Consider the following 19,777-nt stretch of genomic DNA (forward strand, 5'->3'; position numbering starts at 1 on the left):
AAAAGTACCGGTACATCTCGTCCCGCAAAAAATAAGCCCTCACTTGGCCAAATTGACGGAAAAATAAAAAAGTTATGGCTCTGGGAAGGAGGGGAGCGAAAAACTAACAGGGAAAAACGGAAAATCCCAAGGTCATGAAGGGGTTAATCCAAAAATAAAAAAATACTTTATTTGAAAAAATAAAACACTTCCCCGGGTTCTTCAATTTATTAAAAAAAAAATAAAGCCATGCTGTTCTGCTGTAGTCCAGGAATTCTGCCGTAGTCCACAAATGGAAACGTGAAGAACATGGAGAGACATAAAGACAACACTCTGTCCCTCCTTCAAGAAATTGATCAGAAAATAGTTCCCACGCAGGTCCGACGTAGTCCTTTGCGTTCCCACGACAATCCCTGAATCCAATGTCCAGAGGCTATGAAGCCTTGTTCACAGAACCAAGCTCCATAGACTGTAGCAGCAGCCACTGCGGACCCCCTGCGCTCTGTGAGACCCTGTGGCTCTGAACAGTGGTGACATCAGTAACTCTACCCGTCAGTCGCAGAGTCACGCTGCCCTCTGAGACCTGCTCACACCACTGCTCTTGTAATATGCACTAGAGTTTCCTCTCACAAATATGCCAAGGAAAATCTGCTTATTCTCCCTGTGGGAATTTGCCTCTGTGGGTATGGGGACATAGCTGTGATTGTTTCTCTATCTAGCACTGTGGAAATGTTAGCTGTATAATTTGTATTGATGGATAGAGCATATTTATAGTTTACATTTTTTTTTTTTTTCTTCTCCTGCAGAGCAAATTTTTGAGAACCTGAGACAAGAGTATACACGTTACCATAGACGAAGGCAGTTAGAAGTAACATTCAACCAAACTGAAGTCGGCCAGCCTAGTGAGGTTCAGACCAGTTCAGCCCTTACAGCCCCATCTTCTCCAGGTAATGACAATTTACTAATTAAGATTGCCCTTCACATTTTTAGTTTGCCATCAGTTTCAATTCCTTTTTTGGCCATTAACAAGCACTGGTGTCATTTTGTTTCCCTGAAGGGTCCATTTCAAAGAAAGACCAGCCATCCTTTAGCTTACGACAAGTAGGAATTCTGTGTGAACGTCTTCTGAAAGACCATGAAGATAAGATAAAGGAAGAATATGAGAAGATTCTTAACACAAAACTAGAAGGTCAGTACTGTAGCGCTCACGTTCATGAGTGTTCTTGTTTTGGTCTGAACTGTATTTCCCCAGCATATAGGCCCCAATACACATTAGATAAACGCCGCCTGAATCTGCCTATATCTGTGGGCTCATTCGACAGCCAACTCGAATCTGTACTAATTTGGACAGCCAATGCTTTTGTTCTCTTCTAGATAAACTTGGCAGCAGCTCTTTCATAAATATAATGAGCGTTTGGAGAGATGGCCGATGGTTCAGCCATCTATTGTTTAGGGGACTCCTAAGGTCTGGAGGCTATTAAGAACTATCTTTAGTCATCCAGTCATAGAAGATGTAAGCAGTCAAAGACACTGCAGCCCTACAACATACAGCTTTTAGGACACGCAGTGATTTTTTTTTTTTTTTTTTTTAAGTCCCATTTCCTTTAATTTGTGTGGAGCAGCAAGGATTAAGAATGCAACACAGGGCATAGTAACACTAAAATGAGTTTAACCCCTTAACGACCGCCGGTACGCCTTTTAACGGCGGTAGTTAAGGGTACTTAAACCACAGCGCCGTTAATTAACGGTTCTGTGGAAAAAGTGTATAGCACCCCCCAGAGTCGGATTTTCTCTGGGGTCTCGGTTGCCGGGGGTAGCAGAGACCCCCAGAGAACATGATTTGGGTCTTTTTTTTTACTGACCCCCTGGTTGCGATCGCCGATAATTAACAGTTTACCGGCGTGCACAAAAAAAAAACCCACGACCATTTAATTTCTGAGGACAGAGAAATGGGGTCCTTGATCGCCCCCTGATACTTACCAGTGTCCCCTGGTGCTCCTCGTGGTTTCCCATGGGCGCCGCCATCTTCCGGCAAAAAAATGGCAGGCGCATGCTCAGTGCACCCACCGGCCGGTACCCAGCAGATCTTTGGGGTCGGTTTTTACCGACCCGTTTTGCGATCGCCGGTAATTAACCGTTTACCGGCGACCGCAAAAAAAAAAAATGCGATCTGTCTGTCATTCTCTGTCCTCTGATGTGATCAGCCATCAGAGGACAGAGAAATAGGGGGATCAGGGACCCTGTCATACTTACTCCTGGGTCCTCCTGCGTCCCCTCCTGGCAGCCGGATTCTTCCTCCAGTAAGAAAATGGCGGGCGCATGCGCAGTGCACCCGCCGTGATCTGCCGGCGGGCTGAGGTTGATTCTTCCTCTTGTTTCATTTTGGTCACTGTGATGGGATCTATCACAGTGATCAAAATAAAAAAAAATAGTACATGCCCCCCCCCCCCCCCCCTTTATCACCCCCTTAGTTAGGAAGAACAATAAAACTGAAACTGAGTTGGGCTAAGGTTAGGGTTGGGGCTAGGGTTAGGGTTGGGGCTAAAGTTAGGGTTAGAGTTGAGATTAGGGTTGGGGTTAGGGTTGAGATTAGGATTAGGGGTGTGTTGGGCTTAAGGTTTTGATTAGGGTTGGGATTAGGGTTGTGATTATACCGTTCCACGTTTGGTAAAGTGATAAAGCAGTTTTATTCTTCGGGTCAGTACGTTTACAGCGATACCTCATTTATATAAATTTTTTTATGTTTTAGGGCGCTTTTATACGATAAAAACTATTTTATGTAAAAAAAAATTTATTTTTGCATCACTTTATTCTAGGGACTATAACTTTTTTATTTTTTCGTTGATGACGCTGCATTGCGGCTCGTTTTTTGCGGGACAAGATGACGTTTTCATATTCCACTTTTTGTTTGGTGGTATGATAATAAAGCGTTTTTTTGCCTCATGGGTTTTTTTTTTTTTTATATAGTCACTGAAGGGGTTAACTTGTGGGACAGTTCTATAGATCGGGTCGTTACGGACGCGGCGATACTAAATATATGTACTTTTATTTTTTAAATTTAGATAAAGAAATGTATTTATTGGAACAATATATATATATTTTTTCTTTATGTAGGAATTTTTTTTTTTAACACATGTAAATATTTTTTTACTTTTTTACATTGCCCCAGGGTGGGACATCACTGTATAGTGACAGATCTCTGATCAGGAGCTTGTAAGCCACCTCCCTGCAGGACCCGGAAGGAGCCCCACAGCCATTTTGGGTCCGGGGCCTGCAAGGAGGAGGACGTAGGAGACCCTCTGAACAACGCAATCACATTGCGTTGTTCCGAGGGTCTCAGGGAAGCACGCAGGGAGTCCCCTCCCTGCGCGATGCTTCCCTATGCCGCCGGAATTCTGCGATCATGTTTGATCGCAGTGTTCCGGGGGTTAGTGTGCCAGGAGCGGTCCGTGGCACAATAATCAGCTGACACCCCACAGCAATAAGCCGCGCTTCCCCCATGAGCACGGCCGATCGCCCATGACGTACTATCCCGTCCCTGGGAATTAAGTCCCAGGTCAGTCCTCCACCAGAGTCGCACACAACCCCAGCACAATCCCTTGTATAGGACTTCAGGTAATAGAAGTAAAGCATAAAATCATTACACCCACTTCCATAGATGATGGGATAGATCGATAAATGGTGCACATACAGATGCAGGGGAGAGCTCCGTCTCCAGGAAGAGCTGGCAGCATTCACAGAAACGTTGAGGTCTGCTGAATTCATGTCTGTGGCAATCCCCACCCACCTGTCAGTTTCCAGAGCCTGGAAGTGAGGGAAAATCTGGCGTGATATCACAGGAAGCAGGAGATTCTCAGTCAGAGGTCATGTGGTGCTAAAATCCGCTCAGGATACGGCAGGATTTAGCAACACCTGGTATTTGGCAAAATGCTCTACAGGAGATAGTTCACATGAAAGGGACATGGAAAGTAGAGGCCAACCTCTTATAACTGCCTCCATGTCAAGATGGCAAATGGAGTTCTGACAGATTTTAGCAATTGTAACTAGATCTACTTTGGAAAAGGCTTTCCAGGACGTTAAATTCCCTTGCCACACTATGTAGTGCTTATTTTGCCCTTTGCAGGAAGCCATTAGCTCTGAACACACTTTTTATATAGTGGCTGCCACGGTACTTGGGTTGCATGTGTTTCCTACCAGTGTTTGTAGCAAAACGGTAGCAGGATCTTATGAAAGCTGTGCACATATTTCACACTACGGGTTGCCATGGAATAGTTGCATATGTTATCACAGAGTTATACACAGTTTTAGGTACCGTATATACTCGAGTATAAGCCGACCCCCTTAATTTTGCCACAAAAAAACTGGGAAAACTTATTGACTCGAGTATAAGCCTAGGGTGGAAAATGCAGCAGCTACCGGTGAATTTCAAAAATAAAAATAGATGCTCCATACCATTCATTATGGCCCCATAGCTGTGCCATATAGTGCTCTGCACCGTTCATTATTGCCCCATAGCTGTGCCATATAGTGCTCTGCACTGTTCATAATTGCCCCATAGCTGTGCCATAGAAAGCTGTGCACCGTTCATAATTGCCCCATAGCGCTCTGCACCGTTCATAATTGCCCCATAGCTGTGCCATATAGTGCTCTGCACCGTTCATTATTGCCCCATAGCTGTGCCATATAGTGCTCTGCACCGTTCATTATTGCCCCATAGCTGTGCCATATAGTGCTCTGCACCGTTCATTACTGCCCCATAGATGTGCCATATAGTGCTCTGCACCGTTCATTACTGCCCCATAGATGTGCCATATAGTGCTCTGCACCGTTCATTATTGCCCCATAGATGTGCCATATAGTGCTCTGCACCGTTCATTATTGCCCCATAGATGTGCCATATAGTGCTCTGCACCTTTCATTATTGCCCCATAGATGTGCCATAGAAAGCTGTGCCATAGAAAGCTGTGCTGGTGCTGCTGCTGCAGCAATAAAAATAATAAAACACATACTCGCCTCTCTTGCTTGCAGCTCCTCAGCGTCCCGTCCCGGCGTATCTCTGCACTGACTGATCAGGCAGAGGGCGGCGCGCACACTATATGCGTCATCGCGCCCTCTGACCTGCACAGTCAGTGCGGAGAGATGCCGGGAAGATGGAGCGGCGCCCGGCGTGTGGAACGCGGACAGGTGAATATGTAATGCTTACCTGCTCCCGGCGTCCCGCTCCTTCCCCCGGACAGCTGGTCTTCGGTGCCGCAGCCTCTTCCTCTGTCAGCGGTCACAGTTACCTCTGATTAGAGAAATGAATAGGCGGCTCCACCCCTATGGGAGTGGAGTCCATATTCATTTCTCTAATGAGCGGTCCCACGTGACCGCTGAACAGGGGAAGAGCTGCGGCACCCGGAGACCGTGGGACGGGCAGGGGGAGCGCCAGGATCGCCGGGACTAGGTAAGTATGCCTCAGCGCCCTCTCACCCGCCGACCGTGACTCGAGTATAAGCCGAGAGGGGCACTTTCAGCCCAAAAATTTGGGCTGAAAATCTCGGCTTATACTCGAGTATATACGGTAGTTCTTTTTAATGTAGTTATTCTAAAACACTGGTGTGATCACATCTTTGTACTTATGCTTTTTACCTTTTTCCTAGAACAATATGAATCATTTGTGAAATTTACACATGATAAGATAATGCGACGGTATGGAGCAAGACCTGCCAGCTGTAAGTATTTCAGTGATTTTCTAAGTTGACTTAGAGTTGAACTAGAGTATATTTTCCAACAGGCCCAACCGTAACCACAAAGCATAGCTCAATTATAAATCTTCCTATTTTGTACATACAGTTGCTATGCAGACCTGTGTATTTCCATGTGTAGCCCAATACTGCAGTCATGAGTTACTATCTCCTGCTGCTTTTTGTTAACCTACAAACTGTACAAGAGGACGCTGAGGCATGAGAGTAAACCATGGCTGCAGGTGGAGACTGCACAAGCTTTGATTTTGTTGTCTTTCTTCAAGAATAAATTCCTTGTTCATATGTTTTTATTTAGTCTAAAAGGAAATGTCTTGAATGTCATGCAACTATTGATGGCTTCCACTGCCCAACTCTATGAAACAGAAGCACAGAGTTTTCCTACTGTTGCATGCCTATATGTATTTCTGTTGACTTCTAATAAGTGTATTGCACCACAATGTTGGACCTTATAATGATTGCAGCAAGCTTTGATCTTCAGCTGAATCTGGAATGTTTGGCTTCTCTGTCAAGCATTTCCAAGTCTTATTTTACAGCTTGATTGTAAAATTCCTGCCCTTTTCATGTAGTTGAATGTATCATATATCTTCTTTCCATCATAGTGCGTTACATTTGGTGTAACATTATCTACGTAACTTCTTTCCGATATAAAATTTAATGATCTGTACTATATTGGGTATATGTAGCTGGCTTAGGACCAGATGATCACAGAACCAAGTCCCCTACATAAACTACAGGTCCTTCTCAAAAAATTAGCATATAGTGTTAAATTTCATTATTTACCATAATGTAATGATTACAATTAAACTTTCATATATTATAGATTCATTATCCACCAACTGAAATTTGTCAGGTCTTTTATTGTTTTAATACTGATGATTTTGGCATACAACTCCTGATAACCCAAAAAACCTGTCTCAATAAATTAGCATATCAAGAAAAGGTTCTCTAAATGACCTATTACCCTAATCTTCTGAATCAACTAATTAACTCTAAACATATATCAAAGATACCTGAGGCTTTTAAAAACTCCCTGCCTGGTTCATTACTCAAAACCCCCATCATGGGTAAGACTAGCGACCTGACAGATGTCAAGAAGGCCATCATTGACACCCTCAAGCAAGAGGGTAAGACCCAGAAAGAAATTTCTCAACAAATAGGCTGTTTCCAGAGTGCTGTATCAAGGCACCTCAATGGTAAGTCTGTTGGAAGGAAACAATGTGGCAGAAAACGCTGTACAACGAGAAGGTGTGACCGGACCCTGAGGAAGATTGTGGAGAAGGACCGATTCCAGACCTTGGGGAACCTGAGGAAGCAGTGGACTGAGTCTGGCGTGTGCAGGAAATGGGCTACAGGTGCCGCATTCCCCAGGTAAAGCCACTTTTGAACCATAAACAGCGGCTTTTCTGATGAAAGCAAATTTTGCATGTCATTCGGAAATCAAGGTGCCAGAGTCTGGAGGAAGACTGGGGAGAAGGAAATGCCAAAATGCCTGAAGTCCAGTGTCAAGTACCCAGTCAGTGATGGTGTGGGGTGCCATGTCAGCTGCTGGTGTTGGTCCACTGTGTTTCATCAAGGGCAGGGTCAATGCAGCTAGCTATCAGGAGATTTTGGAGCACTTCATGCTTCCATCGGCTGAAATGCTTTATGGAGATGAAGATTTCATTTTTCAGCACGACCTGGCACCTGCTCACAGTGCCAAAACCACTGGTAAATGGTTTACTGACCATGGTATTACTGTGCTCAATTGGCCTGCCAACTCTCCTGACCTGAACCCCATAGAGAATCTGTGGGATATTGTGAAGAGAAAGTTGAGAGACGCAAGACCCAACACTCTGGATGAGCTTAAGGCCGCTATTGAAGCATCCTGGGCCTCCATAACATCTCAGCAGTGTCACAGGCTGATTGCCTCCATGCCACGCCGCATTGAAGCAGTCATTTCTGCCAAAGGATTCCCGACCAAGTATTGAGTGCATAACTGAACATTATTATTTGATGGTTTTTTTGTTTGTTATTAAAAAACACTTTTATTTGATTGGACGGGTGAAATATGCCAATTTATTGAGACAGGTTTTTTGGGTTATCAGGAGTTGTATGCCAAAATCATCAGTATTAAAACAATAAAAGACCTGACAAATTTCAGTTGGTGGATAATGAATCTATAATATATGAAAGTTTAATTGTAATCATTACATTATGGTAAATAATGAAATTTAACACTATATGCTAATTTTTTGAGAAGGACCTGTACATATAAATATTTTTATATACATGTACATTTCTGTACATATTCTATACATACCTACATGTATAGCACTGTATAGAAGTATTAATTAACAAAATGCAAAGTGGATGAACAAACGAGAAATCTAAATCAAGTCAATATTTAAGCATGACCACCATTTGCCTTCAAAACATCATCAGTTCTTGTAAGTACTTGTGCACATAGTTTTTGAAGGTACTTGACCAAGTGGTCATTCGAAACAAACATTCTAACCACACATTTTTTGTGGTTGTATGCTTTCTCAAATCCTTCTGTCTCCTCATTATCAGACTTGATAATATTGAGATCAGGAGTCCGAGGGAGCAATATCATCATTTCCAGGACTTGATAAGTTTTCATGCATAGTTGAATTGCTTGGCAAAAATTTCATGTTGAAGGTATAACTTTTTTTTCGCTAATCCTTCTAAAAAGACCGCTTAGTATATGGGTATACCAGGGTCCCACTGGTTACTGCCATTTCTAATCTGATAGCATTGTCTGACATCTTCTGATTTATGAAGGCAAGTAAGCATGATGTGTCTGTTTTCTCCTGCACTAAGTTTTTTTTTTTTTTTTTTTTTTTTTTTTGGCCCAAACACTGCATCTACAGTCCTCACCAGTACCCAAAAGTCAATTTGAAAATGGCGCCCGCCACACCTTCACAGTAGCAGCTATCGGTGTGTATAGAGATCCAATAGCTGTTATTGCACAGACATCGGTGGCGCCATCTTGCTGGAGAAGAAAAAAAAAGATTTCATCCTCAAAGATGGAACTGCCCGTGCCTGCTTAATTACAGCTATCAGTGATCTCCGAGAGCTGCTACTGTGCAGGCGCGTCAGGCGCCATTTTCAAATTGACTTTTTTTTCCCCTTGCTAAAGTAAATAAGCAAAGGGGATTAAGTGCACATTAACCATGCAGTTATGCTGCAGCGCAGGTGCCACGGCCGACACCTTCCTACAGAAGCTCTTTTTTTTCCATTGTATTCAATATGTGATGGTATAGGGATCAGTGACCTGTCAGCAGTTTGCATTATGAATACCTAATCAGAGCACCACATACACTAACCTCACCTTGGGGCACGAGAATCTCATTAACACAAAACTGAACATAAACATTAAGAAACAACCACAAGATGTATTTCAGCAACCAAGGAATTTTATTCAGTATAACGGCGCCGACCTGACACTGTGCAGGTACTGTGCACAATCCTGCTGACAGGTTCCCTTTAATGACTGTTTCAATCCTATATATGAAAATGATTATCATTATTACATGTTTAATCAAATTGGTCACTCGTACATCAAATCATAATTCTACAAAAATCCTGATTTTTCTGCAAATGTACCTGGAATAATTGAGGCTGTACTTATCTGTATCTTCAAGGTCATATTCAATTATTTACATACCATATGTACTAGAGTATAAGCCGGCTTATATTTGAGTCATTGTCCCTGGGGTCGGCGGAGGAGCGGCAGGACTCGGCGGCTGTCACATCATACTCACCACCTCCTGGCCCTTCCCTGCTTCTCATATGGTCTCCGGCCGGCATCTCTTCCTCTGTTAAGTGGTCACTAAGTGGTCCTTCTTATTAAAGTAATGAATATGCATGCGACTCCACTCACATAGGTGTGGAGCGCATATTCATTACTTTAATGAGTGGTTTCATGTGACTGCCCTGGACAATGGAGAAGCGGGGAAGTGCAGAGACCACACCAGGAGGGTGAGCCATTCGATATTCACCTGTCCCCTTTCCACCGCCGGGCTGTGTCTTCTGCGTCCTCTGGCTGTGACGTTCAGGTCAGAGGGTGCGATGACTTGTTTAGTGTGCGCCCTCTGCCTGAACAGTCACTGCAGAGAGACGGAAGACACAGCAGCACACGGCGGAGGAACGGGGACAGGTGAATATCGCAAGTGCCGGGGGCCTGAGCCAGCGGCAACACCGGCAACTGACCCCAGTGACGAGAGGCGAGTATGTGTTTTTTTTGTTTTTTTTTTTAATCGCAGCAGCATATTGGGCATATTATTCTATTGAGCATCTTATGGGGCCATCATTAACTTTTTGTACAGCATTATATGGGGCATATTTTAATATGGAGCATCTTATGGAGCCATTATTAACCTTTCTGCAGCATTATATAGGGCATATTTTAATATGGAGCATTATATGGGGTGTATTTTGTATGGAGCATCTTATGGGGCCAACATGAACTGTATGGAGCATTATATGGGGCTCCTGATTCAATATGGATATTCAAAAACATTAAACCTACTGATGTCTCAATTAATTACTTTTATTGGTACCCATTTTTATTTTTGAAATTTACCAGTAGCTGTTGCATTTCCCACCCTAGGCTTATACTCGAGTCAATAAGTTTTCCCAGTTTTTTTGTTTGGTTTTTTTGTGGCAAAATTGGGAGCCTCTGCTTATACTCGGGTCGGCTTATACTTGAGTATATATGGTATATTTAGCCCCAACGTAAGAATTTCATCTAGCTAGTTCATTAAAAAATGTGAATTAATTGTTTAATTTCTTTCTCTTTTTTTTTTTTTACAGATGTGTCTTGAAATTTACATCTATAACCTGACTTTTACAGCTGCTCCACATTATTGCCACCTGGGAGGTGCCACAATTTTCCTCTCTTTTTTTTTTTTTTTTTTTTTTTTTTTTTTATTTCTTCCATCATGTCTTGTCATTCTGACAGTTTTAACATCATTGCCGGCTACATTCACTTTTTTTTTTTTTTTTCTTCTTTTTTTTTCTTTAAGCTGTTTCTGTAAGCTACACGAATGTTCCTTGTAAATACTGCATTGCCCAATAAAAGTGACTGTAGTCTGCCAGATTCTAACATAACTTTTTTTTTGGGGGGGGATAATCCATCTATATCCAATCAAACGCCCAACATGGCATTTTGTATAAGAACCATATCATTTTTTTTCATGGCGAGCTCATTTTACTTTTAACCCCTGAAGACTGAGGATTTTTTTTCTGCACTACAGCTGAGTTGCAAGTTGTTGTTTTTTTTTTTTGTTTTTTTTTTTGTGGAAGTGGCACCCAAAATATGGATCTAAAAAAATAAAGGACCATACAAACTATAACTGTGGCTTATTTAGTGAATAGTGACATTAACCCGATTGCTATATACATAACCATGCCAATCCCAACCTGTTTATTCTGAAATATATGTATTTTTTATTTAACTGCCTATGTTTTGTTTGCTACAGACAAAATTTATTTCCTGTTTGTAGTAAAATTTCTGCTGGGAAGTTGATGTATACTTTGTTTAAGGGGTGTTTCTGGTTTTTGCATGATCATATATTGCGTGTTTTGTCATACTATACTTTAACAACGATTCTTTCGAATGAATCTGTTGAGAAGGAAGTTACACACACAGCCTTTATATAATATTGTGCCTCTAGTGTCATTTTGAATTATATGGAATAAAGTTTCCTGGGTTTAGTCTCTTATGAGGAGTTGTGATTGATAGATGAAAGCACAAGAAGTGAATCTGTAACCTCACAGGTCTTTGTGTCGGTGGACTCCGTACGCAATCTGACCTGACATTTCTACCATTTGGATAATGCTCTGTTCGTGTTGGCCTTGAAGGGATCTATCCTATCTTACGATGTTTGTCCCCAAATCTGATATGGTTAAGATCCCATTTCTAAAGTTCGCTTCTGTTGATTTAAGGGAATCTGTCAGAATTAACTAGTGGTGTGGCTGTTTAAGGTTCTAGTTCTACAAGAAAAAATGATGTTCTGAAAAATAAAGCTTTGAACTCAAATGCAAATTACTCTGCAAGTGCTTTGTGGCTGTCTGTGCACATGGAGGGCATCAATCCCCAGTGCCCTTCCATGCTAATTGATTTAAAGAGAACCGGTCACACCCACCCCAGGGCCTAATGAAGCCTGTGAAGGTGGTTCTTATGTCTATTATCCCTAGGAACGCGAAAATAATCACTTTCATACATTTCCCACCATATCTGAGTCAAGGAGGTATATTTTCTCCCCCTGACTCAACCACATCGCAGCGATCCATCATCCCCCTCTCTCTGCGGGCGCCGCCTTTTCTTTTTTGTGATGTCACCGGCGCCTTCGTGTAGCGGAGGCGCCAGATCCCGCCCCACAGTGTGTTATGATGTATTCACACTATGGGGCTGGGAATCTGGCGCCTGTGCAGTGGAGCGGGTCACCATGCTCCTTTGAAGATAATGACTTTGGCACTGTTTCAGCGTTCCTAGGGATAATAAACTTGAGAGCCACCTTCACAATGCAGCCTAAAGGTACCGTCACACTCAGCGACGCTGCAGCGATATAGACAACGAGCCGATCGCTGCAGCGTCGCTGTTTAGGTCGCTGTAGAGATGTCAAACACAGCAGCTCCAGAACGATGCAGGAGCGATCCTGTGACGTAACGGCGACTCGCTTATCGTTCTCACAGGTCGTTACCTCCATGTAAAACATTGCTGACATCGTTGCTTTTGCTGTCAAACATGACGATACACGCCGATCTGACGACCAAATAAAGTTCTGGACTTCTAGCTCCGACCAGCGATATCACAGCGGGATCCAGATCGCTGCTGCATGTCAAACACAACGAGATCGCTATCCAGGACGCTGCAACGTCACGGATCGTTGTCGTTCTCGTTGTAAAGTTGCTCAGTGTGAAGGTACCTTTAGTGCTGCTGAAGGTGGAACTTTTACTTTAATAGGCCCTGGAGGGGGGGGTGACAGGTTCCCTTTTAATGTGATTTCCTAGCGTTTGCTCTCAGATTACTAAAAGCAGTTATTGTTAGGGGTTTTTAGTTTGTTTTGCAGCCATACCACTAGTTTCAGTAATAAAAGATGTTTTTTAAAAGAGAATGTCACCAGGTAGTTTTCTGTGTGCAGCGGTTGTGACACAGAGTTCTTAGCTGTAGCATGCAGCAGAGCTCGGAACTCTGACCCTGACAACACAGATTTATATTGTCTATTGACAGTGAGCTGCTTATCAGAGGAGGGGGCATGGTCAGACCAGGACTTTCATGACCTGTAGTCTAGGCAATGATCTCCTAGTGATAAAACCTTCATTGTATGGAAACCGCACACAGCCTAAGTGATACAGCTCTGAAATCTATCTCTGCTGCTACATTATGCTGTCCTCAGATTACATGGCAAAACTTGCTGACTGATTCCCTTTAAGTACAAAACAATAGCAGGAAATTGATCCCTTCCAGACCCTACTGAGCACCACACCGAATAAATGTTCCAGATGAGGTTGAAATCCTTCCGAGCACAACCTTCTGCTTGGCTGTACTCAATAGATATTCCCTTCTAGGTAACAAGTATGGTTGAGAAGAAAACACTGAGCATACTAAAAGCAAGCAATGTCTACATATTTCTGCAATGGTGTAATGTAGCTGCAAAGGATTGAACTTTAAAAATAAAATGTTACTATATAATACTATGCAAGTCCTGTTTACGCTTTTCTCTCTTTTTCATTATCAAGTTCTAATAGCCTTAAAGGAGTTGTCAATAGAAAACAAGTTAGAGTAGGCGATAACCTATTGCTCAGTGTTGGGCCTACCTCTGGGAACTGTACCAGTCTGCACAACAGGGCACTTTTATCCATGTTTACAATAGAACGACAGTGTGCATGCTGTGTTGCCCTGAGTGTTGCCCTGAGTGTTGCCCTGAGTGTTGCCCTGAGTGTTGCCCTGAGTGTTGCCCTGAGTGTTGCCCTGAGTGTTGCCCTGAGTGTTGCCCACTGTCGTTCCATTCTAACTGGGATAAAAATGCCTTGTGCTGCCGTCACAGGTGTCTGACTGACTTATTTTCACTAGGCAACCTCTTTTAATAATGTTTTATTAGAAATGTATAGGATCAACATGCATTATATAAATCACATAATTACCACATTTTTGGTACGCTTTAATATTGCAGGAAAGATAACTTTAGAACATGTCCATAATCGTTAACACCTTCCAGGCATGCGCTGTACTAGTACTGCTCTGCGGGAGGTGCATTTGTGCCCAGAGCAGTACCAGTACAGCGCCGCGGCCTCACGGTGAGCTGGAGATTGCGTGTGGGTGACAGCTGACACCCTGCAGCAACGTCCACGATCAGTGCTAGCGCTGATCGTGGGCATTTAACCCCTCTGATGACGCTGTTAGTAGTGACAACAGCATGAAAAGTATTGTGCATGGAGGCGGCTCCCTGCGCACTTCCCTCAGAAAAACGCTATGTGATCACGTTGTTCTGATGGTCTCCATGGAGACCCCCGGCACCAAGATGGCCGCAGGGTCCTGCAGGGAGGTGGCTTGTGAGCGCCTGCTGAGAGCAGGCACCAGCATTCCTCCTTCCCTGCCTGTGAGATCCTGATCTGACAGTCCGCTCTGCAAAGTGTCAGATTAGTGATCTGACACTATATAGTGATGTACCATACTGGGATAATGTAAAAGTTTATTTTTTTATGTGTAAAAATATATATTTTTTTAAAGGGAACCTGTCACCCCCAGAATCGATGGTGAAGTAAGCCCACCGTCATCAGGGGCTTATCTACAGCATTCTGTAATGCTATAGATAAGCCCCCGATGTTACCTAAAAGAGTAGAAAGAGGTAAGATTACTCACCCAGGGGCGGTCCCGCTGCGGTCCAGGTCCGATGGGTGTCTCAGGTCCGGTCCGGAGCCTCCCATCCTCATTACATGACGTCCTCTTCTGCTCTTCACGCTGCGGTGCAGGTGTACTTTGTCGGCCCTGTTGAGGGCAGAGAAAAGTACTGCAGTGTGCATGCGCCGGGACAGGTCAAAGAGGCCCGGCGCCTGCAACAGGGCAGACAAAGTACGCCTGCGCCGCAGCCGCGGCGTGAAAACCAGAAGAGGACGTCATGGAATGAAGATGGGAGGCGCCGGAGCGGACCTGAGACCACCCATCGGACCGCGACTGCCCCTGGGTGAGTATAATCTAACCTCTTTTAGGTAACATCGGGGGCTTATCTACAGCATTACAGAATGCTGTAGATAAGCCCCTGATGACGGTGAGCTTACCTCCCCATCGATTTTTGGGGGTGACAGGTTCCCTTTAAAATTCCCCAAATAAAATACACATTTTGCTAATAAATACATTTATGTAAATAAAAAAAAAAACAACAAAAGTACACATTTGGTATTGCCGTGTCCGTAACGACCCGCTCTATAAAACTGTCCCACTAGTTAACCCCTTCAGTGAACACTATTAAAGAGGCAAAAAAACAATGCTTTATCATCATACCACCGAACAAAAAGTGCAATAAAACGTGATAAGACTGATGTAAATAAAAATTATACCGCTGAAAATGTCATCTAGTCCCGCAAAAATAAAGCCGCCATTCAGCTCCATCAGTAGAAAAATAAAAGTTATAGCTCTCAGAATAAAGCGATGCAAAAACAATTATTTTTTTCTACACAATAGTTTTTGTGTAAAAGCGTCAAAACATATAAAATTATATAAATGAGGTATCGCTGTAATCGTACTGACCCAAAGAATAAAGCTGCCTTATCACATATACTGCACGAGGAACAGCATAAAAAATAAAACCTATTCTTAACACTGATTTTTTTTTTTTCGCACAATTATTCTGCGCTTATTGCTTACACTGGGGTTTCTGTGTAAATCTGTGAAATATGTGATTCAGACAAAACCTCTGGTGGAAGATTCCCTATAATGAGGCAGATGGAGGCACTGGGGATATGCCATAGGACCTGTGATCCGGCGATGTCCATCTTCTTAGGATTACATAGAAGTGCAGTTGGCCACAGTTTAGTGAATTTCTGAAAAAAACATGGAACAGAGGCCATATGGAGTCCAGAGTAACTCTGCTGCCTCACTATAGTGAATGGATCTATCGGGGGGGGGGGGGTTCAGTGAATCATGTCACTCAGAGATTTAGATGGAAACCGCAAAGTAAGTGGTCAGCGTAGAGCATCGTATAGCTGTGATCCCAAATATTATAGTGAAATGGCTCCTCACCCACCAATAGAAATTCAGAAATTCTCCGCTCCCAAATCCAAATGCCCCCCCCCCCCCCCTTTCTTAGCCCCAGTGTGCCTAAAGAACATTTCGCGCCCACATATTTGGCATGTCTGTAGTGAAAAGAGCCTACCTAATTTACAGGTGTGTGTCTCCAGCAGGGCTGTGGAGTCGGTAAGCCAAACCTCCGACTCCTCATTTCCCATGATTCTGACTCCAACTCCACAACTCTGAATCCCTCATACATGGCTCATGTTTAAGTGATAACTTTACTGTAGTAAAATGGTAACATCAGGCTTTTAATCTTTGTAATGATACAATAATCAAGCCATTTAGATAGAACATAAAATATATTTATTGGAATACAACTTTAGAACAATTTTTTTTTTTTTGCATGTTTACAATATATTATACACTCTGCAGTAAGTGGAAAAAAAAAAAAAGTTTTCAACAAAAACTTACTAAATAGCATGTGTGAAGTCTATGAATTTGTTCTGCGAAATGGTATCGCCTCCATCAGATCCTCCTTTATATGACCAAGTCTGACCTAATTATTTTAAGGCTAGAGAACAACCTCTCTAGACTAAGGGTACCGTCACACAGTGCCATTTTCATCGCTACGACGGCACGATCCGTGACGTCGCAGCGTCGTATGATTATCGCTCCAGCGTCGTAGACTGCAGTCACACTTTGCAATCACGGCGCTGGAGCGATGCTGAAGTCCCCGGGTAACCAGGGTAAACATCGGGTTACTAAGCGCAGGGCCGCGCTTAGTAACCCGATGTTTACCCTGGTTACCAGCGTAAACGTAAAAAAAACCAAACAGTACATACTTACATTCCGGTGTCTGTCCCCCGGCGTTCTGCTTCTCTGCACTGTGTAAGCGCCATAGCCGGAAAGCAGAGCGGTGACGTCACCGCTGTGCTTTCCGGCCAGCAGGCGCTCACAGTGCAGAGAAGCTGAGACGCCGGGGGACAGACACCGGAATGTAAGTATGTACTGTTTGTTTTTTTTACGTTTACGCTGGTAACCACGGTAAACATCGGGTTACTAAGCGCGGCCCTGCGCTTAGTTACCCGATGTTTACCCTGGTTACAAGCGAACACATCGCTGGATCGCTGTCACACACAACGATCCAGCGATGTCAGCGGGTGATCAAGCGACGAAAGAAAGTTCCAAACGATCTGCTACGACGTACGATTCTCAGCAGGGTCCCTGATCGCTGCTGCGTGTCAGACACTGCGATATCGTAACGATATCGCTAGAACGTCACGAATCGTACCATCGTAGCGATGAAAATGGCACTGTGACGGTACCCTAACTTCGGTTGGTGGCAGTAGCCACATGGGCAACATCTCTAACAATTTCATGGTATAAAGGAATTGCCTCGTGCACAGTCAGTTTTGATGAACGATTAAACTCTTCTACTTTGAGAGCAAGTGAAAAATTTTGCTGAAATATGGTCAATCTGTTTTCTGTGGGAGTGGAATCTTTTTCCCTGCAGCAACACTTTGTCTGCTCCATGTCGTCCAAGTACTTGTCAAAATCAAACTCGTCATCTGATGAGGATGAAGGAATGGTAGCAGCACTGGCAGGGCCCTGAATCCTCTTGCTCTTGGCTGTCCTGTAGCCCACTCATCCTAACTGCTACTTCAATCATAGCTTCTTTTCCTTTAGTAAGCTGTTGATCATCCAGCAATATACGATGACTCGGGTCCACATAAACAGCTGCCAGAAGAACTTTATTTCTAATAGCAGTGTCTCTGTTTCATTGAAGCAGCAATGCCACCTGCGATTAAACCTCTTTGGGACAACCAAAACAAGTTCTTCCACTTCTTTATAAAAATGCCAGAAGTTAAATCCTCCGCTTGTAACTTTTTAGTCACTGTAAATGGCGATTGAAGCAATTCCTTCAATTCAGCCACGTGTCTATTGACCTTCATGTCGTATTACCTGAGGGTTGGCCAGATCTACAAGGAAGGGTTTCATGTCAAGCAATCACTCAATCATTAAATAGGTGCTGCCCACCGAGTGGCTTGATCCATAATTGCCCCTTTTCCAGCACATCTCTTCAAGATGCAATCAATTTTAGGGGTTCTGGCAGCAATAGCCAATTAACTCACTTTGCTAATCAGAGTTTGAACATGTCTCTCTTGCAAACTATCTCTTATTGCCAGCTGCAGCGTATGCACAACACAGAGCATGTGATGAATAGGAAAGAGGTGTGAAGCAGCTTCAACAAGATCATCTAATTTTAAAGAATCATTTTGCTGTTCTGTAGTAATATCTGTTTGCTCCTCGGAGATGGAAGGCCACAGTCCTGTTCCCATAACGAACATACTGAAGGTGAAATGTTCTAGCTGCTGTTCCACCTTCATTATTCTCATTCATCAGTTTAATTGTACTTATCATGTTTGATAATGTTACAATAGCAAGAATCTGTTCTTTTTTTTTTTTAGTTCATAATCTTGCAGAACTTTTTCCACTAAGGCCTGGAGAAACTGGCTGCTGTGATGAGCTGTAGTATATTTTACTGCCAGTGTCTTTGTAACCATTTTTTTGGTGTCACAAGCATAACGAACGTTGATAGCAAAGTAGTTCACTCTGTAACGTGTGCAGGCATCCATTTTAAGAAATACAAAGCATTTCTTGAGTCTTTTTAAGATCTTCCTTTTGGTTAAGGGCTTCTTAAGTCACTAATTTTCTAATACTTTCTCTTTTCAGAGAAGCACCTATTTTGTGAGCCATTTCTCCCATTAACCCCTTTACCCCCAAGGGTGGTTTGCACGTTAATGACCGGGCCAATTTTTTACAATTCTGACCACTGTCCCTTTATGAGGTTATAACTCTGGAATGCTTCAATGGATCCCAGTTATTTTGACATTGTTTTCCAGGACGTCCCTCCTGACAGCACCCTGGAGGACGTCCTCCTCTCCTTGCTGGGGCAGGAAACACGAGAGTTCAAAAGGTCATGTCCCACCCCTAATCCTCAGTGTTTTTCCTGTCCCTGCAAGGAGGGACGCACGAGAGAAGCTGCGCAGCTTACTGGAGCTCAGGGGGATCGTGCGGCTTGCCAATATCTTTCCCCCTGTCAAGAGGCTCAGGGCAGAAACCCTCCGGTGGGGGGTCCCTCTGCTCCAAAGACCAGGAGTGGGAGAAGCTCTTGGTGACAGCCGCTCCTCCCGGTGGGAGGCTCTCAGCTGCGGATGCGGTTCCATGTGGCAGGGAGTTGCGGCAGTCAGTGCGGTGTTGCGCTCTGCACAGCGTCTTCCGGAAGCTCCCAGGGACCGCGTCACTTCCGGTATCGCGGCATCCGTTACCGTCACTTCCGGTGACGCTGTAAGAATGGGGGAAGTGTGTGAGCGTTGTGAGCTGCACGGATCTGCTCCCTCGGATTCACCATGGAAGGAGACATGCCAGCCAAGGAGGGGTTAAGTGCGCATAGCGCAGACTTCCCCAGCTATCGCACAAGCAGGCTTACCCAGTGACTTACTCCCTATCTTATGTCATTTAAGGATAAGGGAACCCCCGCTGCCCCACCCGGTCAAGCTAAGAAATCTGGCAAGGCCTCTGCAAAATCCAACAGATGCCCTATATGCCACATAAAGCTCCCGGACACTCATTTCAAAACCTTGTGTGCAGATTGCACATCTAAGGTTATGCGGGACGAACAGTCTGCACTTTTGTCAGAAATGAGGTCCCTAATACGGGAAGAAGTTCAGGCTTCCCTATCCAGAGCTGCGGAGCAGTCCAGCCCCATTCCCGGCCGCAAGAGAGCCAGATGGGAGCAAGACCTAAGTGAGCC

The 19,777-nt window shown here is 43.8% G+C and overlaps 1 protein-coding gene across 1 annotated transcript in view; it reads left to right on the forward strand.

Moving 5' to 3' along the window:
- The window catches only part of AKIRIN1 (akirin 1), a 29,788-nt gene extending 18,336 nt beyond the window's left edge, over positions 1-11,452 (forward strand). The window contains exons 2-5 of the mRNA XM_077295934.1: positions 786-926; positions 1,037-1,168; positions 5,622-5,693; positions 10,542-11,452. Coding sequence (XP_077152049.1) covers positions 786-926; positions 1,037-1,168; positions 5,622-5,693; positions 10,542-10,552 — 356 coding nt within the window. The 3' untranslated portion in view covers positions 10,553-11,452. The remainder of the gene's footprint in view (positions 1-785; positions 927-1,036; positions 1,169-5,621; positions 5,694-10,541) is intronic.
- Positions 11,453-19,777: the final 8,325 nt, after the last annotated feature.

The sequence above is a fragment of the Ranitomeya variabilis genome, chromosome 3 (assembly GCF_051348905.1).
Source record: "Ranitomeya variabilis isolate aRanVar5 chromosome 3, aRanVar5.hap1, whole genome shotgun sequence".
Taxonomy (NCBI): Eukaryota; Metazoa; Chordata; class Amphibia; order Anura; family Dendrobatidae; genus Ranitomeya; species Ranitomeya variabilis.